The 16,043-nt window shown below is 57.1% G+C and overlaps 1 protein-coding gene across 1 annotated transcript; it reads right to left on the reverse strand.

Annotated features, from left to right (window-relative positions):
* Positions 1-647: 647 nt before the first annotated feature.
* Positions 648-15,061, reverse strand: P2RX1 (purinergic receptor P2X 1). The gene is made up of 12 exons (XM_082859900.1): positions 14,910-15,061; positions 6,154-6,301; positions 5,782-5,853; positions 5,253-5,322; positions 4,915-5,011; positions 4,531-4,611; positions 4,120-4,261; positions 2,374-2,501; positions 1,849-1,939; positions 1,364-1,429; positions 1,023-1,124; positions 648-912 (listed from the first exon to the last, which is right to left on the reverse strand). Exons 1-12 carry the CDS (start codon positions 15,044-15,046, stop codon positions 847-849), a joined length of 1,200 nt encoding a protein of 399 aa, XP_082716026.1. The 5' UTR covers positions 15,047-15,061; the 3' UTR covers positions 648-846.
* Between the last annotated feature and the right edge of the window lie 982 nt (positions 15,062-16,043).

Below are 16,043 nucleotides of genomic sequence, written 5' to 3' on the forward strand. Positions count from 1 at the left end.
GGCCCGCACCTGCCAGGGGATGCCGGCCCCAGCTAAGTCTGATACCTGATCAGGAGCGGTTCTAAAACTGAGGTCCTGAAAATGACCTGAAGAGTTTGCTGTGCTTGCAGATCATGTGACCAGACGTGGAGTTTCTGGTCCCGGAGGTCTGGGGTGCGCCCAGCTGCTGCCACTGCTTTTCTTCTTTTGTTTCCTTTGGCCTCGCAGCTTGTGGGATCCTAGTTCCCTGACCAGGGATCGAACCCAGGCCTCTTGGCAATGAAAGTGCAGAGTCCTAAACACTGGACTGCCAGGGAATCCCCCGGTGCCAGCACTGTTGATAAGCATCCCAGGGAGATCTGGGGTCAGTAAGAAACAGGGTTCAAGCAGAGCTGTCCAACAGAACTTTGTGCGATGCTGGAAACGTTCCATGTGGTTCAATAGGGCAACCACAGCCATATGTGTGTATTCAGCAGTTGTAATGTGGCTATTTGAGGAACTGAAGTTTTAATTTTATTCAATCTTAATTAATTTAAATAGTCACCGATGGCTAGTGGCTGCCATATGGGACAGCAGAGGTCTGGAGACATGAGGGAGTAGGATGGATGGACAAGGGCCCAGAGGGAGAGGCATAAAACCTGGGGCCAGGAGTGGCTGAGGCTGGTGTGAGGCTCCCTTGGGGGCTGCAGAGTTGGAGCCAGAGCCCAGAATTGTGCAGGTCTCTCCCAGAGTCCACCCTGAGCTTCTGGCAACCTGGTGTCTGCCTGGCCGAGAGGGTGGGAGCGCTCCTGGGGAGACCCCTCCACCCTGGCTGAGACCCCACCAGGCTCCCTGCCTGCTGTGTCCAGTAGTGGGGGGGGACAGAGGTCAGGATGTCTTCACGTTGTCCTGCAGAACCAGGGTGGAGCTGGTGGCCGCAGGGTCATGCGCCCCCTGTGTAAACATTGGGGGGATGAAAGTCATCCCGGGGGAAGCAGCTGGTTCCCCGGCACAGACACGCAGGCCTGGGGCCTCTGCAGGGCTGGCTCCGGGATTTCTCTTACCCGCCCTGGCCCCATGTCCTCCGCGTACTTGAACTTCTTCTGCTTGTAGTAGTGCCTCCTGGGCAGGATGTGGAGCAGCAGCAGATCGCAGAGAACCGTGGCCTGAGGGGCGGCGCACGGGAACCTGGGGGTGGGGACAGGACCCTCCACTCCCCACCTCTGTCCTGCCCCAGCTCTGGGCCCCAGTTTCCTCAGACATACTGTGTGCGGGTCTAGGGAGGTGGGGTGGGCTCAGTAATAGGGAACAATTTTGGTCAGGTCTGGGATGGGAGACTTGTTGCTGAGGTGTGGAAGGGGAGGGCCTGACCCTGGCGCAGTGACCCCATGACCTCAGCACTTACCACTCCAAAGATGCCAATCCCAGAGCCAATGGTGGTCATGGTGGGGATGATGTCAAACTTGCCAGCCTGGTGGCAGGGCCCAGGGGAAAGAAGGTTAACGGTCAGAAGGGTCTCGTGGAAAAGGCCTTCCTCAGGAGCGCTGAGACCGGGCCGGGAGCAAGGGGCCTTCCCCACCCTCCACTGGCAGCTGGTCCCACAGCCTGCTGCCCGCGACTCTGGCTCTGCATGGAGACCCAGCTGCTGCTTGGGAGCCCTGGGTTTTGACCTTGACTCTGCCCTCCCTGGACAAAGGGAGACAGTGAGGGAGGTGTGGTCACAGGCTGGAAAGCCCTGCCCTCAACAGCATCTGGGTCCCTCTGTTATCAGATGTAGAAGTGCTGAATGAGGCCCATCCAACTTCCTGTCGCCTCTAACCACAGACACCCAGCAAGCACCGGCAGGAACCGAGAGTGTGTCTCTGGCTACCCCTCACACTGGACACTCACCTTGCCGTCCACGAGGATGTCAAAGCGAATCCCAAACACCTTGAACAGGTGCCGGTAGTTGGTCCCATTCTCCACGAAGTGCCTGGCAAACCTTGGGGAAGGGGAGAGGTTGCAGGAGAGGGTGGGTGATGGAGAACTGTCTTGGGTCCAGAGTTTCCAGAGCATCAGGGATACAGGAGCCCTTAGAGGTCCATGAGGACAGCCCCGTGCCCCCCGACATTATATAGAGGGGGAACCACAGGCCTCATTCCAGGAATGCTGTACTCAACCGCTGCCCTAACTCCTGATGTGGGCAATCTCCCCAGCCAGTCTTGGCCAGGTGGGCCTCAAGGGAACCGAGAGCCAGGGGCAGGGCTCAGGCCTCTGGGCTCGTGCTCCCTGCTTGGCCAATTCCGGGAGAATGGGAGTTTCCTAGGATCCGCTGCTCCCCTCCCGGGGACACTTGCTTGGCCTTAAGGGGTTCTGGGAGTAGAAAAGCCCGCAGGACGCCAAGGAAGGATGCACTGGTGGGGGCCCGGCAGGCACCTGAAGTTGAAGCCTTGAGACAGTTTTTTCTCTTCATACAGCCCGTGGAACTCATAGACGGGTTTGCAGTGTCGCACATGCCAGTCCAGGTCACAGTGCCAGTCGATGGTGATGCCTACCACCCCGCCCTACCAGGGACACAGGCCCTCAAGATCTGGGGTTTAGGATCAAGAACTCCTGCCTTACAGCTGGTGCAGCTGTTTTCTGTCTGTTTGAGAAGAGACACTGAGAAGCTGCTTCAGGGTTGAGGTCCCATCACCCTCTCTGGTCCCGCCTCCCACCCATCACATTCCAGCTTTCTGACAGTTTCTAGAATACACCAGGTTCTTCCTACCTCAGGGCCTTTGCACAAGCAGTCACTCTCCCCCCCCCGCCCACCACCATTCCCCACAAGTCCGGTTCTTTCTCATCCTTTGGTCACTTCTCCTGGGAAGCCTTCCCTGACCACCACCCCCAGTCTAAAATATGCCCTTGTGATTCCCTCTGTGTTCTCTTCTAGAACACGTGTCACTTTGTAACCACACATTTATTTTGTGTGATTATTAACGCATCTCTTCCAAGACTGTAAACTCCACAAGGGTGGAGCTGTCTGTCTCATTTGCACTGACTCCTGAGTCACAGCGCAGGAGGCAAGTAAATAGCTGTTGAATTAAAGAGGGAGTCTGTAAAGACATGGGCTGGGAAGAGAAAACCTGAGAAAGTGAAGCCCTCTGGGTGAGGCAAGGATCAGGGACAGGTGGGCTGAGCAAGAGGAGAGTTGCGTGTGGAGCTGGGCAGCTAGGCGGGAGGCTAGATGCCTACCGACAATGGTGATGGGTGAGAAGTTCCTACTGGGGGTGGCAGGGAGATTTTTAGGAACAGGGGAAACTAACATTCAGCTTTCTGGTCCCGTGTGTTGCTACTGTGTAAACCCCCTCCAGGGGTTGGCAAACTGAGGCCTCAGGGCCGAATCTGTTTACACATTGCCTGTGGCTGCCTTTGCCCTACAGCAGCTGACCTGGGTGGCTAGAACAGAGACCATGTGACCTGTGGCCCGTACTTATTCTCTGGCCCCTTAAAGAAAAAGTTTGCTGACCCGTGTTCTCCATAAAGGCACTGTGGGTGAGTTGTTTTGGTGTGTGATGTCACAGAGAGGGGCTGCTTTCCATCCCTGGATCCCACAGGAGCGGATGATAAGGCTCCCAAGGGAGCATGTACCTAGGGTGCCTTGGGCCAGGCCACCCTGAAGTGCTGTCCCGTGCCCTCAAGGCAATCCCGAGAGACTTGCACTATTACTGCTCCCACTTTACAGGTGCAAAAGCGCAGACTCACTGAAACCCCAGTCAGACAGGTCTGTGCTCCTTATAAGGTAACGTTTCTCTGGGAATCCCACGTGACTGTGTGCATCTCAGCCTCCAGAATTCCCAGGAAACCTGGGCAGGCACAGGATTTCTCAGGGCCATGGGCCATGGGATTTAAGCTGCTTGTATCTAATATTTAAAAAACACTGGGCCCTCAGAAGACAGCCAAGTGACATCTGCCTATGGCCATTCATTCTGGGCACCTCCTCTGTGCCAGGTCCATGCCAGGCCCTGCTGAGGACACAGGCCTGAACCACAGGGGCCCCCAGTATTAGGGGATAGATCTATATATATGCTCGGCCCACGCTAGGGACTGGGTGCGGTGCGGGGGTTAACTGGGCCTGAAAAGTCTTTTTGGGCCTGATGATCTGGGGGCCCAGCCCTCCCCACTCGGCTGGCACCATACCTTCTCGGCCAAGGTGCTAAAATTCTGGCCTGACTCTTGTACCATATAGCCGAGCTTGAAAACTGGGCACAGTGGGTGCAAGGTCTTGTGATAGAGGCAGGTCTTCATGTAGGCGGCATCCACCTCCTCCACCAGGTTGCGCCTACAGGGGCAGACGGCATTGGTGGTGGCAGCATGCCAGCTGGGAGGGCACCCACCATGCCCGGGAGCTCTGGGGACCCCTCCCGGGCCCTTGAGACGCCCCTCCCCTAGCCCTTGGAGACTGAAGGCAGCCCACCCCAGGGGCCCAGCCCAAGCTCCTGCCTCCAGAAGGAACTCAGCATGAGTGCAGGGTGACAGAGGTGACAGGTTAAGACCTGCTGGAGCAGCCTCCGAGAGCCGCCTGCATCTCTGCCCGCTTTTCCCACAAACCTGGTGACCTTGAAGCGTGGAAAGCTGATGCTGTTCTTGATGAAGAGAGTGAAGTTCTCGGCCTCTCGGAGAAGGGCAGGGCTGGAGGAGACGGCACTCACCCACTGCCCCCTCCCCAGGAGTCCTTCGTGTGCCTACCGGAGCTGGGCTTGGCGTGTGGGGCTGTGAGAGCCTATGGGATCTTCCTGAGTCATTGGAGGGGTGGGCATGCTGTAATGTGGACTCTCAGGCCCCTTGAGCAGAGGCTGGGGCATCTGTGGCCTGAGCTGCACAGATGGGGTGAGGGTGGGGTTGGAAGAAGGGGGGACAGAGCACAGATCCAGATGCTCCTCTAGTCTGGGCTGGGGACCCTGCTCCCAGCTCCCTGGAAGGACAGGGCATTACCATGGGATGTTGTCATCCACCTCCACGGGGCACCAGCCAAAGATCTCACACGTATGCACGATGTCGTTGAAGGCCACACACTTGCCTGTGCGGATGCCTGGAGCAAGGGTGGAACCCCTGGGTGCCCACCCCAAGCTGGGGGTGCAGAGGAGAACCCCCAGGGCCCACTCCTAGGAGCCCCCATTGATGGGGCGCCCAAGAGCAGAAGCCTGGCTGGTTCTGGGACAGGGGAGGCCAAGGTCAAGGTGGCGGGAGGAGAGAGAGCAGGAAGGACATCCTGGTGGAGGAAGCCTGGAGCTGACAGGCTGTGGAGGGGGACAGGAAGAGGCCGACCTTACCTTGGGCCTTCCTTTCTGCCTTTCCCGGGGTGCAGCCACTATTATCCGTGCACGTGCCCCCTTCCGGGTTCTGGGGAAGGGGAGAGCTGCTGGCCCCAGGTCCCCTGGGTAGGGTCCTAAGAAGATCTCCCCGCCCCCTGCATGGCCCTAGGGTGTGGGGCAGAGTCTCAGACCCCTTTGGAGTGACGCTTAATCACAGCCTCCTTCCCCCAGTCCCCTCCCAGGACCCTCTGGGCTCATGCCCAGCTGCCCTAGTGCTGATGTCACAGCAGGGGTAGGGGAGGTTGGGGTTGGGGGTTGGGCAGGCACTGAGGCTCAGCATCCTGCTTGGCACACAGCTGGGAGGGAAGCCTCAGCAACCGCCAGTGGTGGGCCATTACTGTGTGTGTGTGAACTTATGCCTGAGATTCCACCACTGTGGTGCCGCAGGAAGCCTACCTGGCTTCCCCTCCAATGCCCAAGGGGGCCTCCTCTTCTATGTTATTTTCCCCTGTGGGTCCAAGAAGGGGGGATGGGCAACAGTCCTCACCTCTGCACAGTGGCCTTGGGCCTGCCGGGGGGTGGCGATAAAATTGGTCATGACCACAAAGGAGTTGTCCCCCTGGAAGTGAGAGGCAGGGGGAGGGGAGGGCAGGGCTCTGAGCTGGGAGAAGAGCCCCAAGAACCCAAGCACTGCCCTAGCAAGCCCCCAGAACCCACAGGACACCCAGCAGCCTCCATAACCCACGACATCAGACTGGGGTGATGTTATGAGGCTGCTTCCGCCCCTCACTCACAGGGAATCTGAGGCCCAGAGAGAGAGAGGAGCTAGGCTGGTCCCCCAGGGAGGTGGGACGGAGCCTAACCCAGCTCTGAGCCAGCAAGCCCTGTGGGTGGAAGGTGCACCCCCGAGTCTGCTCACCTGGGCTGGGAAGACGTAGTCAGCCACATCCCAGACCTGGGGGCCCAGGCTTGGGAGCTTCGTCACAGCCAGACCCTTGAGTTTCACAGACACGCTGCTGATGAGGCCACTCGAGGTCTGGTAGCCCTTCTCATAGACAAACACCCACCTGCAGGGGGGCAGAGGGGCCAGAGTTGGCCGGAGCCATTCAAGGATGGCATGAGGCTGTGGGCCACCACCCCTTCCGGCACCAGCTGGACGTGTCAAGTCCTTTCCCTTCCCCTCCCCAGACGCGTCTCTGAGCCACTCTCCGTTCCTAAAGCTACATCTTGCACTGGAGGCTGGAAATCCTCACCTGCTCCCCCTGCTGGCCTGTGCCTAGGGTTCTACCATTCTGTTCACTATGAAAATACTCTTACTGGTTGGCCAGGGAGCAGAGCCCCTGAAGGTCTCTTTCAGAGCCTTTTCCAAGAGTAGCATTTGTTGGAGGCCAAGCTGCTTGGACTCCAGTCTTCATCCCTATCTCCTTCCTTCCTGAGCTCTTCCCGCTGAGAAACAGCAGAGTATGATGATGGCCGAGAGCCTGGCCTTTGGTGCCCGAGAGTCTGGGCTTGAATCTCACAGGCTGTATGAGGGTAAACTAGTCTCTGTTTAGGGCAAATCCCTCTCTGTTTCAGTTTCCTTGTAAAATGTAAACACTAATAGTACCAATACTACTTATGTTGTGAGTTAATGCCTGTGAAAGCACTTGCAATGGAAAGGGGCATGGGCTAAGCACTGTATAGACATTAGCTGCTATTATCTCAGCCATGCTGGGAGCTCTTGGGGAGGGGGACTGACTGGAAGGGAAACCGGAGGGGCAAGTGGCCCTTTGAAGGGCTCACAGCATCTGGCCCCAGATGAGGCCCTTGTGGGTGTGGGTCAGGCTGGAGGTCTCCCAGCTTTCTCAGGAGATCCCGGCCTTCCCCTCCCAGCATCAAGAACCCCTGCTCCTCTGGGTTCTCCACTTCCAATCTGGGAGGTTTAGTGGGGTCAACCTCCCTCCTAGCCCCACAGTGGGGGGCACATGACCAGGGTTTGCCAATCAATGTTCCATTGCCCTAGCAACAGCCATGGGTCTAAGGATGGGCACACGACCCTGAGGAGTTTCAGCAACGCAGCCAGAATTTTTCTGGGAATTACTGGGAAAGAAACATCCTCTCTGTTGGGTGGCTAAGCGAGGTATGGTTAGTCATCTGTGTTACCTCACGGAGACAGCAAGCCTGAGAAGGAAGCCAGCTTAGAGAAAACCCAGGCCAGTAGATGGAGAGGGGCAGACTCCTGACAATGTTGCTTGAGCACCTGGATCCTGCCACACCTGAAGCATGTTGAAAAGTCACTTCTGGACTTTTCAGTTATACAAGTTAATAAATTCTTTTCCTTTATTTGAGCCAATTTGGGTTTGGTTTCCGTAGCTTACAAGTGAGAGTTGTGGATAATACTTCTCTCCAGGGTGTGGTCCCCTTCCTTCAGGAAAGAATCTTGGCGATTCATTGTAACTGTGTGTGTGTGTGTGTGTGTGTGTGTGTGTGTGTGTCCATGGTATCCATCAGAGTGTGTAGCTGTGTATCTCCAGGGCAAATCTGTGAGCACACTTGTGGCTGTGGCTGACTGTGGGGAGGTGTGTTTCTGCCCCTGTCACCCCTCACCCTACCTTTAGCCCACCCGTCCAAAGCAGAGCTCAGAGCCCTTCTTCTGTCCCCCAGAGCTCAGGACCCATGACAGAGTTCTCCAGGCCTCCTATTCCCAGTCACTGCTAGCTCTCTGGGGGCTGTCTCCCTGCTCCAGGCTCCAGGAAGGCAGCCCACCAATGTCGTCCTCTCCCCTCCTATAGTCTACTCCTCTCCTTCTCCAAGCCCCCTCGACCCCCAAAGCCTGGTGCTGGAGCCCAGACAACCCCTCCCAAGCTTAAGCGTGGTCACTGCTGCCCCCTGCAGGTCTCAGATGGCAACAGGTGAGGCATGACAAAGCCTGAGCCTGCCTGCTTGCCTCCAGCCCCGTCAGGGAGGGTGGGGCATCACCTATTCCCCCAGTCTCCTTCCTCCAGGAAGGCCTCTGGCTCCATGGCCAAGTGTGAAGTTGCTACTGAGGGGGATGACGGGGAGCTGCTCCGCGTTCTGAACACGCTGCAGGAGAGAGAGGTCACCGGCCTGCCTCCTGGGCCCCCCGATCCCTGACATCCTAGTAGCAGCATTTCTCTCTTTGCTCAAAACCAACTCCTCACCGTATAGATAGAAAAACTGAGGCCTGAGGGAGTGTCCCTCCCGAGTCAGAGGCAGACCCAGGCTCGAGGCTCCCCAGCCCAGGACCCTGGCCCCTCCACTGAGCAGTCTGGCATCAATGTGTCTGCCAGGAGCCACACGGAGGCTGTGCCCTGGGGCTGATGTAGCCATTCCAGGCTGTGTCCGTTCCCAGGGGCTGTCAGTCCTGTGGCCCAAATCTGACATCAATGACCTCGGTTCTGATAATACCGGAATGACCATGGCGCCAGGCCTGTCCCTCCAAAGCCATGCTCTCCTTGATCCGGTCTTGTGGTCAACACCCCAGGAAGGCCACCAAGGGGGTCTGATGCCAAAGACACTGGCATCTTCAGAAGCCCCTCCCCTTCCAGAAATTCTCTTTTCCATTCTCTCCTCCTCATCCTCAGTAGTCTCTCTTCTTCAACAGCCCCTTGTGGAAGAGGCCACATGGTGGAGTGGCTGAGAGTGTGGCCTCTGGAGTCACAGAGGCCGAGGTTCACACACCAGCACCGCCACTCACCAGCTGTGTGGCTTCAGGCTAAAGACTAAACCTCTCTGAGCACTAGACGTGTCAGTAAAAGGAGGTGAAGGCACCTACCTCAAAGATGCTGATCGTTCCACAGATATTTACAAGCAAGGCCTTACCCCTCACTGAGCCGTGGGCTGGGCTCCAGGAAGAAAAAGAGTCTAGGTGATGGTGTGGAGGACGTTCCCATGAGTTCTTTTTAAGGAAATTAACATAGTGCTTGGCATGCAGCAAGCACATGATACAATAATCCTATTTATTTACGATCTCTGGTCCTCCTTCACCAATTCCTCCTTAAATGTCGATCTGTCCCCATCCTCTGGCTTCCATTCTCAGCCCAGGCAGAACCTTGTGTGTGCTGTTGCGGGCACACTTTGTCCCCGATTTTTTATCTCCACTTCTGCACTCTCCTCCGAGATTCAGTTCCACACATTCAGTCATTCAACAGATATTTATTTATCGGACCCCTATGATGTGCCAAGAAAAAACAAACCAAAATTCTGCGCTCAAAGAACTTATATAGGGGCTTCCCTAGTGGTCCAGTGGTTAAGACTCCGTGCTCCCAATGCAGGGGGCCCAGGTTTGATCCCTGGTCGGGGAACTAGATCCCACATGCCAGCGAAGATCCTGCATGCTGCAACTGAGACGCGGTGCAGCCAAATAAATAAACATTTAAAAAAAAAGAACTCATGCAAATGTTGAATCTCCAACTGTTTGGTGACACAGATTCCTCCCCCCTGCCCTGCCTACCCTCCCACCCCCCTCCCAGACATCTCATGGGTACCTCCAACTTAACTTGACCCTTTGGAAAACAGTCTGGAAGTTCCTCAGAAAGTTAAACATGGAATTACCATTTGACCCAGCAACTCCACTCCTAGAACCGAATACCCAAGAGAACGGAAAACATGTCCACACAGAAACTTATACACAAATGTTCACAACATTATTCACAAGCAAAAAGTGGAAACAACCCAAATGCCCAGCTAAGTGTGGAATTTCCATACAGTGGAATATTATTCAGCCATTAAAAGGACTGAAAACTGAAACGTGTTACAACCAACGTGGACGAACCTTGCAAACATGGTGCTAAGTGACAGAAGCCAGACACAAAAAGGCCACATATTGTACGCTTTGGTCTTTATGAAACGTCCAAAATAGGCAGAGCAAGGGGTAGGGAGGCGCGACGGGGAGTGGCTGCTAAGGGGTGTGAGGCTCCTTTTGGAATAGCGCAAACGTTCTGGAATTAGATAGTGGTGATGGTTGCACAACTTTGTGATTACACTAAAACCCACCAACTTGTGTACTTTAAAAGGGTGAACGTTATGACTTGTGAAATCTATCTCAAAACAAAACTTCAACCGGACCAAACTGAACGCCTCATCTTCCCACAGAACCTGCTTCTCTGGTGCCCTCATCCTGAAGGACGGGGCCATACTTGCCGCAACCCCCAGGCTCACAGCCTGGACACGGCACCCTCCCTCTCATGCCCCCATTCTTTGCATCCCTCCATCCTTCCCATCTCCCCTTGGCTTTCATCAAAGAACCCAGAGGGCTTCTTGTGGGGAGGCTGAGACACAAGAGACGCTGGGGCAGATGCCGGGGCAGCTCTGGTGTGCGGCAGGGAGGACAGGGCGTGTGGCTGGTGATACAGAGTATAGCCTTGGGCCACGTGCTATTGGGCAGAGCACCCTTGGAGAGAGGCAAGACCAGGCTCCGGGCCCAGGAGGGACTGAGTTCAGAGCTGGGGCCCACACCGGGGCTCAGAGGTTCATCAACATGCAGTCTGCACACAAGTCAGGCTGATGATTTATGTCTTTAAGTGTTTTGACTGAATCACCAACCTCTAAAAACCAAGAGATGTTCCTTTCACCCATAATTTCCAATTTCCCACTGCTCTTGAGAAGTCAGGAACTCTGGCCATGCTGGGCACATGTCCTGATGCAGCAACGGTGGGCAGAAGCTGAGCTGTGGCCACCCCCAGTGCGGGGCCTGCTGGGATGATGACCTGTCTTCCATGCTCGCTGCTTCTGCCTTGGCCTCACCCTCACCTCTTATCACTGCTGCCTCTTCACAGCTGTCCTGCCTCTGGCCTCCACCCCCTACCCCAGCACCTGCCTGCCCTGGGCCTTCCCCTGTTAGACACCCTTCCATGGCTCCCCACCACCTGCAGGAGAAAGCCCATATCCCTCAACTCAGCCTTGAGAGGCCTGAGCCAGTGGCCCTGCTCACTCCTCCACTTCCTCTCCCTGTCTCTATTCATGCTCCCTCAGCCTAGCCCTAGTGACTCTTTGGGTGTTCCTTCCCTGCCCCAGGACCTTTGATCACACTCTGCTTTCCAGCAGAAGTGCCTGGAGCGAGGTGGGTACCCAACCAGGCTCCACCAGTCAGGACATTCCCTTTCCTTGGCCACAACAACTGGTTCTGGGATGGGCACATGACCCAACCACAGCCGATAAGAGCTGGACCTGGGACTTCTGCTGGAACTCTGGAGGAGAAGACGCTTTTGTGCCCCAGGGCTGCTGGTGGCCATTTTTCCACTCTGAGGGCAGAGAGCCTGCCTGAGAATGAGGCCTCCACAGAGGAAAGCAGAGCTGAGAAGATCCTGGCTAGCTTCCTTGGAGAACCCAATGGGACCAACCTGAATTCCTCATCTTCCCATAGAACATACTCCTGCACCCTCATCAGGGAGGATCCAGCCAGGCCTGAAGCCCACACTGATTTTTCAGTTACACAAACCAGTTAATACCCTCATCCTCCCTTGTTAATCCATTTTGATTGGGTTTCAGTCCCTAGGAACCAAGAAGTTCCAGCTAACTCATCCTCAGCCTCTCTCTCTCCCCCTGCCCACCCTGTACCCCACCTCTGTCCCAGGGAACCTGACACAGGCCTAGGCACAGAGAAGATGCTATGGAAGTGTCCCTGGATGTGTCTCTCCCAGCAATAATTGGTATCTCTCCTTATCTCTGATTGGTGCACTCCAAGATCAGAGGCATGTGATTTCATGAGCTCTGTGTAGGGGCACACGGGAGGCCTGAGGGAAAGCCAAGAGCAGGACTGCCTGGACTAGAGCCTCCAGGCCTTTGCTCAAGGCTGGTTCTACCACTGTGCCACCTCCTCCAGGAAGTCTTCCCAGGCTCCCCTCCCCAAGCAGCATTCATAAATCCCCTTGAGACCCTCCTGTGTGTGCAGCCAGAGCCCCCCAGACAGGGACATATCCCAACACACCTCTTGTATGGGCCTGCGAGGTCATGGATGACAGCCCACTGCCTGCACACCTCCAGTTACAGAGAGCTCATCACCTCCCAGGAGACAGCTTTAACGGCAAATTAAACCATCCCAATTTGAGATAAAAAGAGTGACATCTTAGCTCAGGCCGCCAGGGCCTCAGGTCCGCTCCCTCCACTTGCCCTCGACTTCCCGGAGGATTGTGACTGACAGAGAAAACAGCCTCAGTTTCCCTCCTCGGAGTCTGTTCGAGTTCTCAGCATCTCAGCCTCTCTGCCTCTGTCTCAATAATTCCCTCTCCATATCTGAGCCTCAGGGCCTCTCTCTTCATCTGAGTGTTGTGTTCCAATGTCTGTCCCTCTGTCCAGTTCTGTCTCTGTGTCTGCCCATCCCCCATCTGGACTATCTCTCTGTCTCTGGGGTTGGGGTGTCTGGCTCTTCTATGCTCCCCTCTGTGCCCCTGCAATGCCCACAGGACCAGAGAGTCTGACAGACAGGGCCCTTGGGAAGCGGGGGCAATTAAAGAAAGGCCATCCCTCCTCAGAAAAGGGCAAATTATTGAGCCTGCAGACAATGTCTTTGGAGGGGGTCCCCTAACCCCTGCTCCGTGGAACAGCTGGGAAACTGAGGTCTGAAATTGTAAGACCAAGTGCAGGCTGGGTTTGGTCAGCAGTTGCGGGTGCCTAGCTGAGCGGTCAGTGCAGCAGTGGGCAGTGGCCAGACGAGGGCACCAGAGACAGCATGAGTGGCGGCACCAGAGACAGCAGGAGTGGCAGCCCCAGCTGGAGTCTGGGGGTTGGTGGGTGTTTCCAGGGACTCTGCCTGCCTCCCTCTGCTCTGTGACTGGGGCAGGTCAGTGCCCCTCTCTGAGCATGTTTCCTTTCTAGGATATCAAGTCCAACTCTGGAGTCACACAGCTGGATTCAAGTCCTGGTTCAGCCTTTTTCTAGCTGTGAGAACCAGGCTAAATCATTCAGTGTCTCTGAGTCTCACCGACACTGAGGAGGCCACATCCATTTGGAAACTGAGCGCACTGTCTTGGGACAGAGGAAGGGAAGGAGGCAGGTAGTGAGGTCCCCGTCACTGGAGGCATGTGTTCAGGACTGTATGGTGGCTTGGGGCATCTGCTGCAGCTGGGGGTGGGGTGGGAGGACTGTGCCTTTCCCTCTGACAGTCTGTCACCAACACACAAAAGGAGGTCTGGCAGTGCTGACCCGAAAGCAGAGATGGGGAACCATGGGGGCCACGGTGAGGACAACGTTCTCCCAGCCTCTTGGTGGGAGCGATGCGCTGGGCCTGTGGGCAAGCTCTCTCCCCACTGGAGGGTCAGGAGTGTGGCTAATGGTGGAAACACATCGGGGCCCCATTAGAAGGGTTCTCAGAGCCCTTGTGAGGAGGGGAAGAGAAGGCAGAGTCAAGGCTGGGGATCAGGAGGCCCCAGTTCTAACTGGGCCTGGACGCTGACTTGCTGTGTGACCTGGAAACCCCACTGCTCCCCTCTGGGTCTCTTTCCCTCACAAGCTCAATGACACCGCACATATCAAACTGGTTTGTGAACAGTAAGGAGGCAGAGTCCGAAAGGTATCGGAGGGCTGGGTCGTGGCCCTGGCTCCACCCAACCAGCTCTGGGGCCTCGGGGTGGGGGGTGGGGGGCAGAGGGAAGGCTGTTTTGGATGTCAGAGGCCCTGGGGGGACCAGGTGGTCACTGGCCTCCTGGTCAGCCCGCCCTAGTTTGGTCTCACAGCAAAAACGGGGACACGGAGACCAGAGGGGCAGGGCTTCTGGGTGCCCCAGACCCCCCAGCGGGGGCTGAACCCCCTTCAGTGGCCTTGAGGCCTCCAGGAGCCCTCTGTGGAGTCACTGTAAGTGGATATAGTGTCCCTGACACAGGGGCGCCCAGCCCCAGGGGCACCCCCAGCAGCCACACCCGATAGGCTCGTGCCCAGACACACGAGGGCACGTGCACCCCACACAGAGCCCTGGGTACGATGCACACGCATCCACACACCACACACACGTGTGATCACATAAGCACCTGCCCAGACAGCCAGACCGATTTCAGGAAGATGGCCTTTGCGTGGCTCCCAGAACAGCAGCCCACAGGGGAGTCCCACCTACTTCTGCCCCTGCACCCCTGGGGCGGTGGGACAGGCCCCACGATGCCCAGAAAGGAGCTGTCTTCGCCGGGACCAGAACGGACCTCCCACCTCTGCGTGACATGCCACCATTAAGGCACCAGGTGTTCTGAATTTGAAGGTTTCTCTGCTCAGGTTCTGGAATAGACCAGGATGCCTTTACTTTAGGCAGGGCAGGTGAGAGCAGGGCCCGTCCAACTCTGGCCTGTAAAGTGGGGTGTGGCCTCCATCTCTCAGGAGCTGCGTGGCTTGGCTGGGAGGTCAGAAGTGGAAGGGCTCTGGCTGGGGCTGGCTGGGGCCCTGGCCTCTGACGCCCCCCACCCCTTGAGGGAACCATTAGCAGTGGGTCAGTTCCTCAGAGCCCAGAGGCTTTGCCTCTTGTTCACCACATGACCGGAGGCAGGGCTGCCCCTCGTCCCAGTGTCCCCACCTAGGCAGTGGGTTAGCAGGCTTCCCTTCCTTCTGAATGGCACCTGAAAGGTTTGTCAGGAAGCATGACAGGCCCTGGAGAGGAAGAGGGGCTCTTTGGGGTCATGGGAAGCATCAGCCTGGAGGACAGGCCTGGGCTGGGGGCTGGTGCAGGAGGGCAGCAGGGGGGGCATCCAGACTCACCCAATGACGTAGACCAGAACCACGAGCTGGATCAGGCGGAAGATGACGCCCACCTTCTTGTTGCGCACGAGCACCATGCGGGGAGTGTCATACTCAAAGAAGAAGGCGGACAGCTCGTCCTGGAGCCGCCGCGCCATGGTGGCCCAGCTGGGGGCTGAGAACCGAGCCCCCTGCACAGCCTTGGCTCCTGGGGTGAGCCAGGCGTCAACACCCAAGTCTACAGCGAAGTTTCTAGAGGTTTCCCAGCCCCTTAGGAAGAGCAGGGTGGGAAAGGTGAGGCCAGAGGTCAGGAGTCAGAGGTCAGTTGTCAGCACTTGAGTTGGGAGGGAGAGTCCTTGGGTGGTCAGAGCTGCTCTTGGCCCCTGGCAGGCAATGGACTGTGGACCAGCTGTGCCTGTGGACAAATAAATTCCCAAAGATAGGCGGGGGCGGGGCCAGGGGGGCCACCCAGGCCCGGCCCCACTGCCCCTCCTGGCTCCGCCTGGGCCCTGCTGGGCCTCCGGAAACGGGAGCTGCTGGCAGGAAACCATGGGCCACCCGTCACAAGGCAAAGATAAAGCTGTCTGCCCCCCACGAGCTTGGTAGAACAGAGCTGGGGGCTCAGGCCAGGGCCTGGGTGGAGTGGCCTCAGGCTGGAGCCCTCCCCAAACCAGGGACCCATCTTGTATCCAAACATCCTCCCCACCCTACCTTGGCCCCAGGTGGAAAGCTCAGTCCCTGGGAGTCTACAGCCAGGAGGGCAGAGAGGAAGGAGGGCTGCTTCCAGCCCAGCTGCCTGACACCTCCTTAACCTGGGGCAGGACCCCCACCCCGCCCTTATAGACCACCTTCCATCCACACATCCCTCTAGGTCTGAGCCTGGCCCATGCCCAATCCACCTCAGGGTCGGGCTGGCATCTCCATCCCCCCACCTCTCTTGTCCTGGCCGCACCTCCACCACCCTGAAACCAGCACAGGGCGCAGGAACCCAGGCAAGGCGAGGGCCGCGTCTGTCACACATCACTGTGGGGCTCCCAGAGCCCAGCAGGGGAAGCCTGACATCAGACCGCCTCAGTGAACACCCCTGGCTGTGCTGCTTGCTGTGGGGGCCTGGGTACTTTGCCTCACCTCCCTGAGCCTGCTTCCTCATCCGTG

This window comes from Leucopleurus acutus (assembly GCF_964270905.1).
Source record: "Leucopleurus acutus genome assembly, chromosome: 19".
In the NCBI taxonomy this organism is placed as follows: domain Eukaryota; kingdom Metazoa; phylum Chordata; class Mammalia; order Artiodactyla; family Delphinidae; genus Leucopleurus; species Leucopleurus acutus.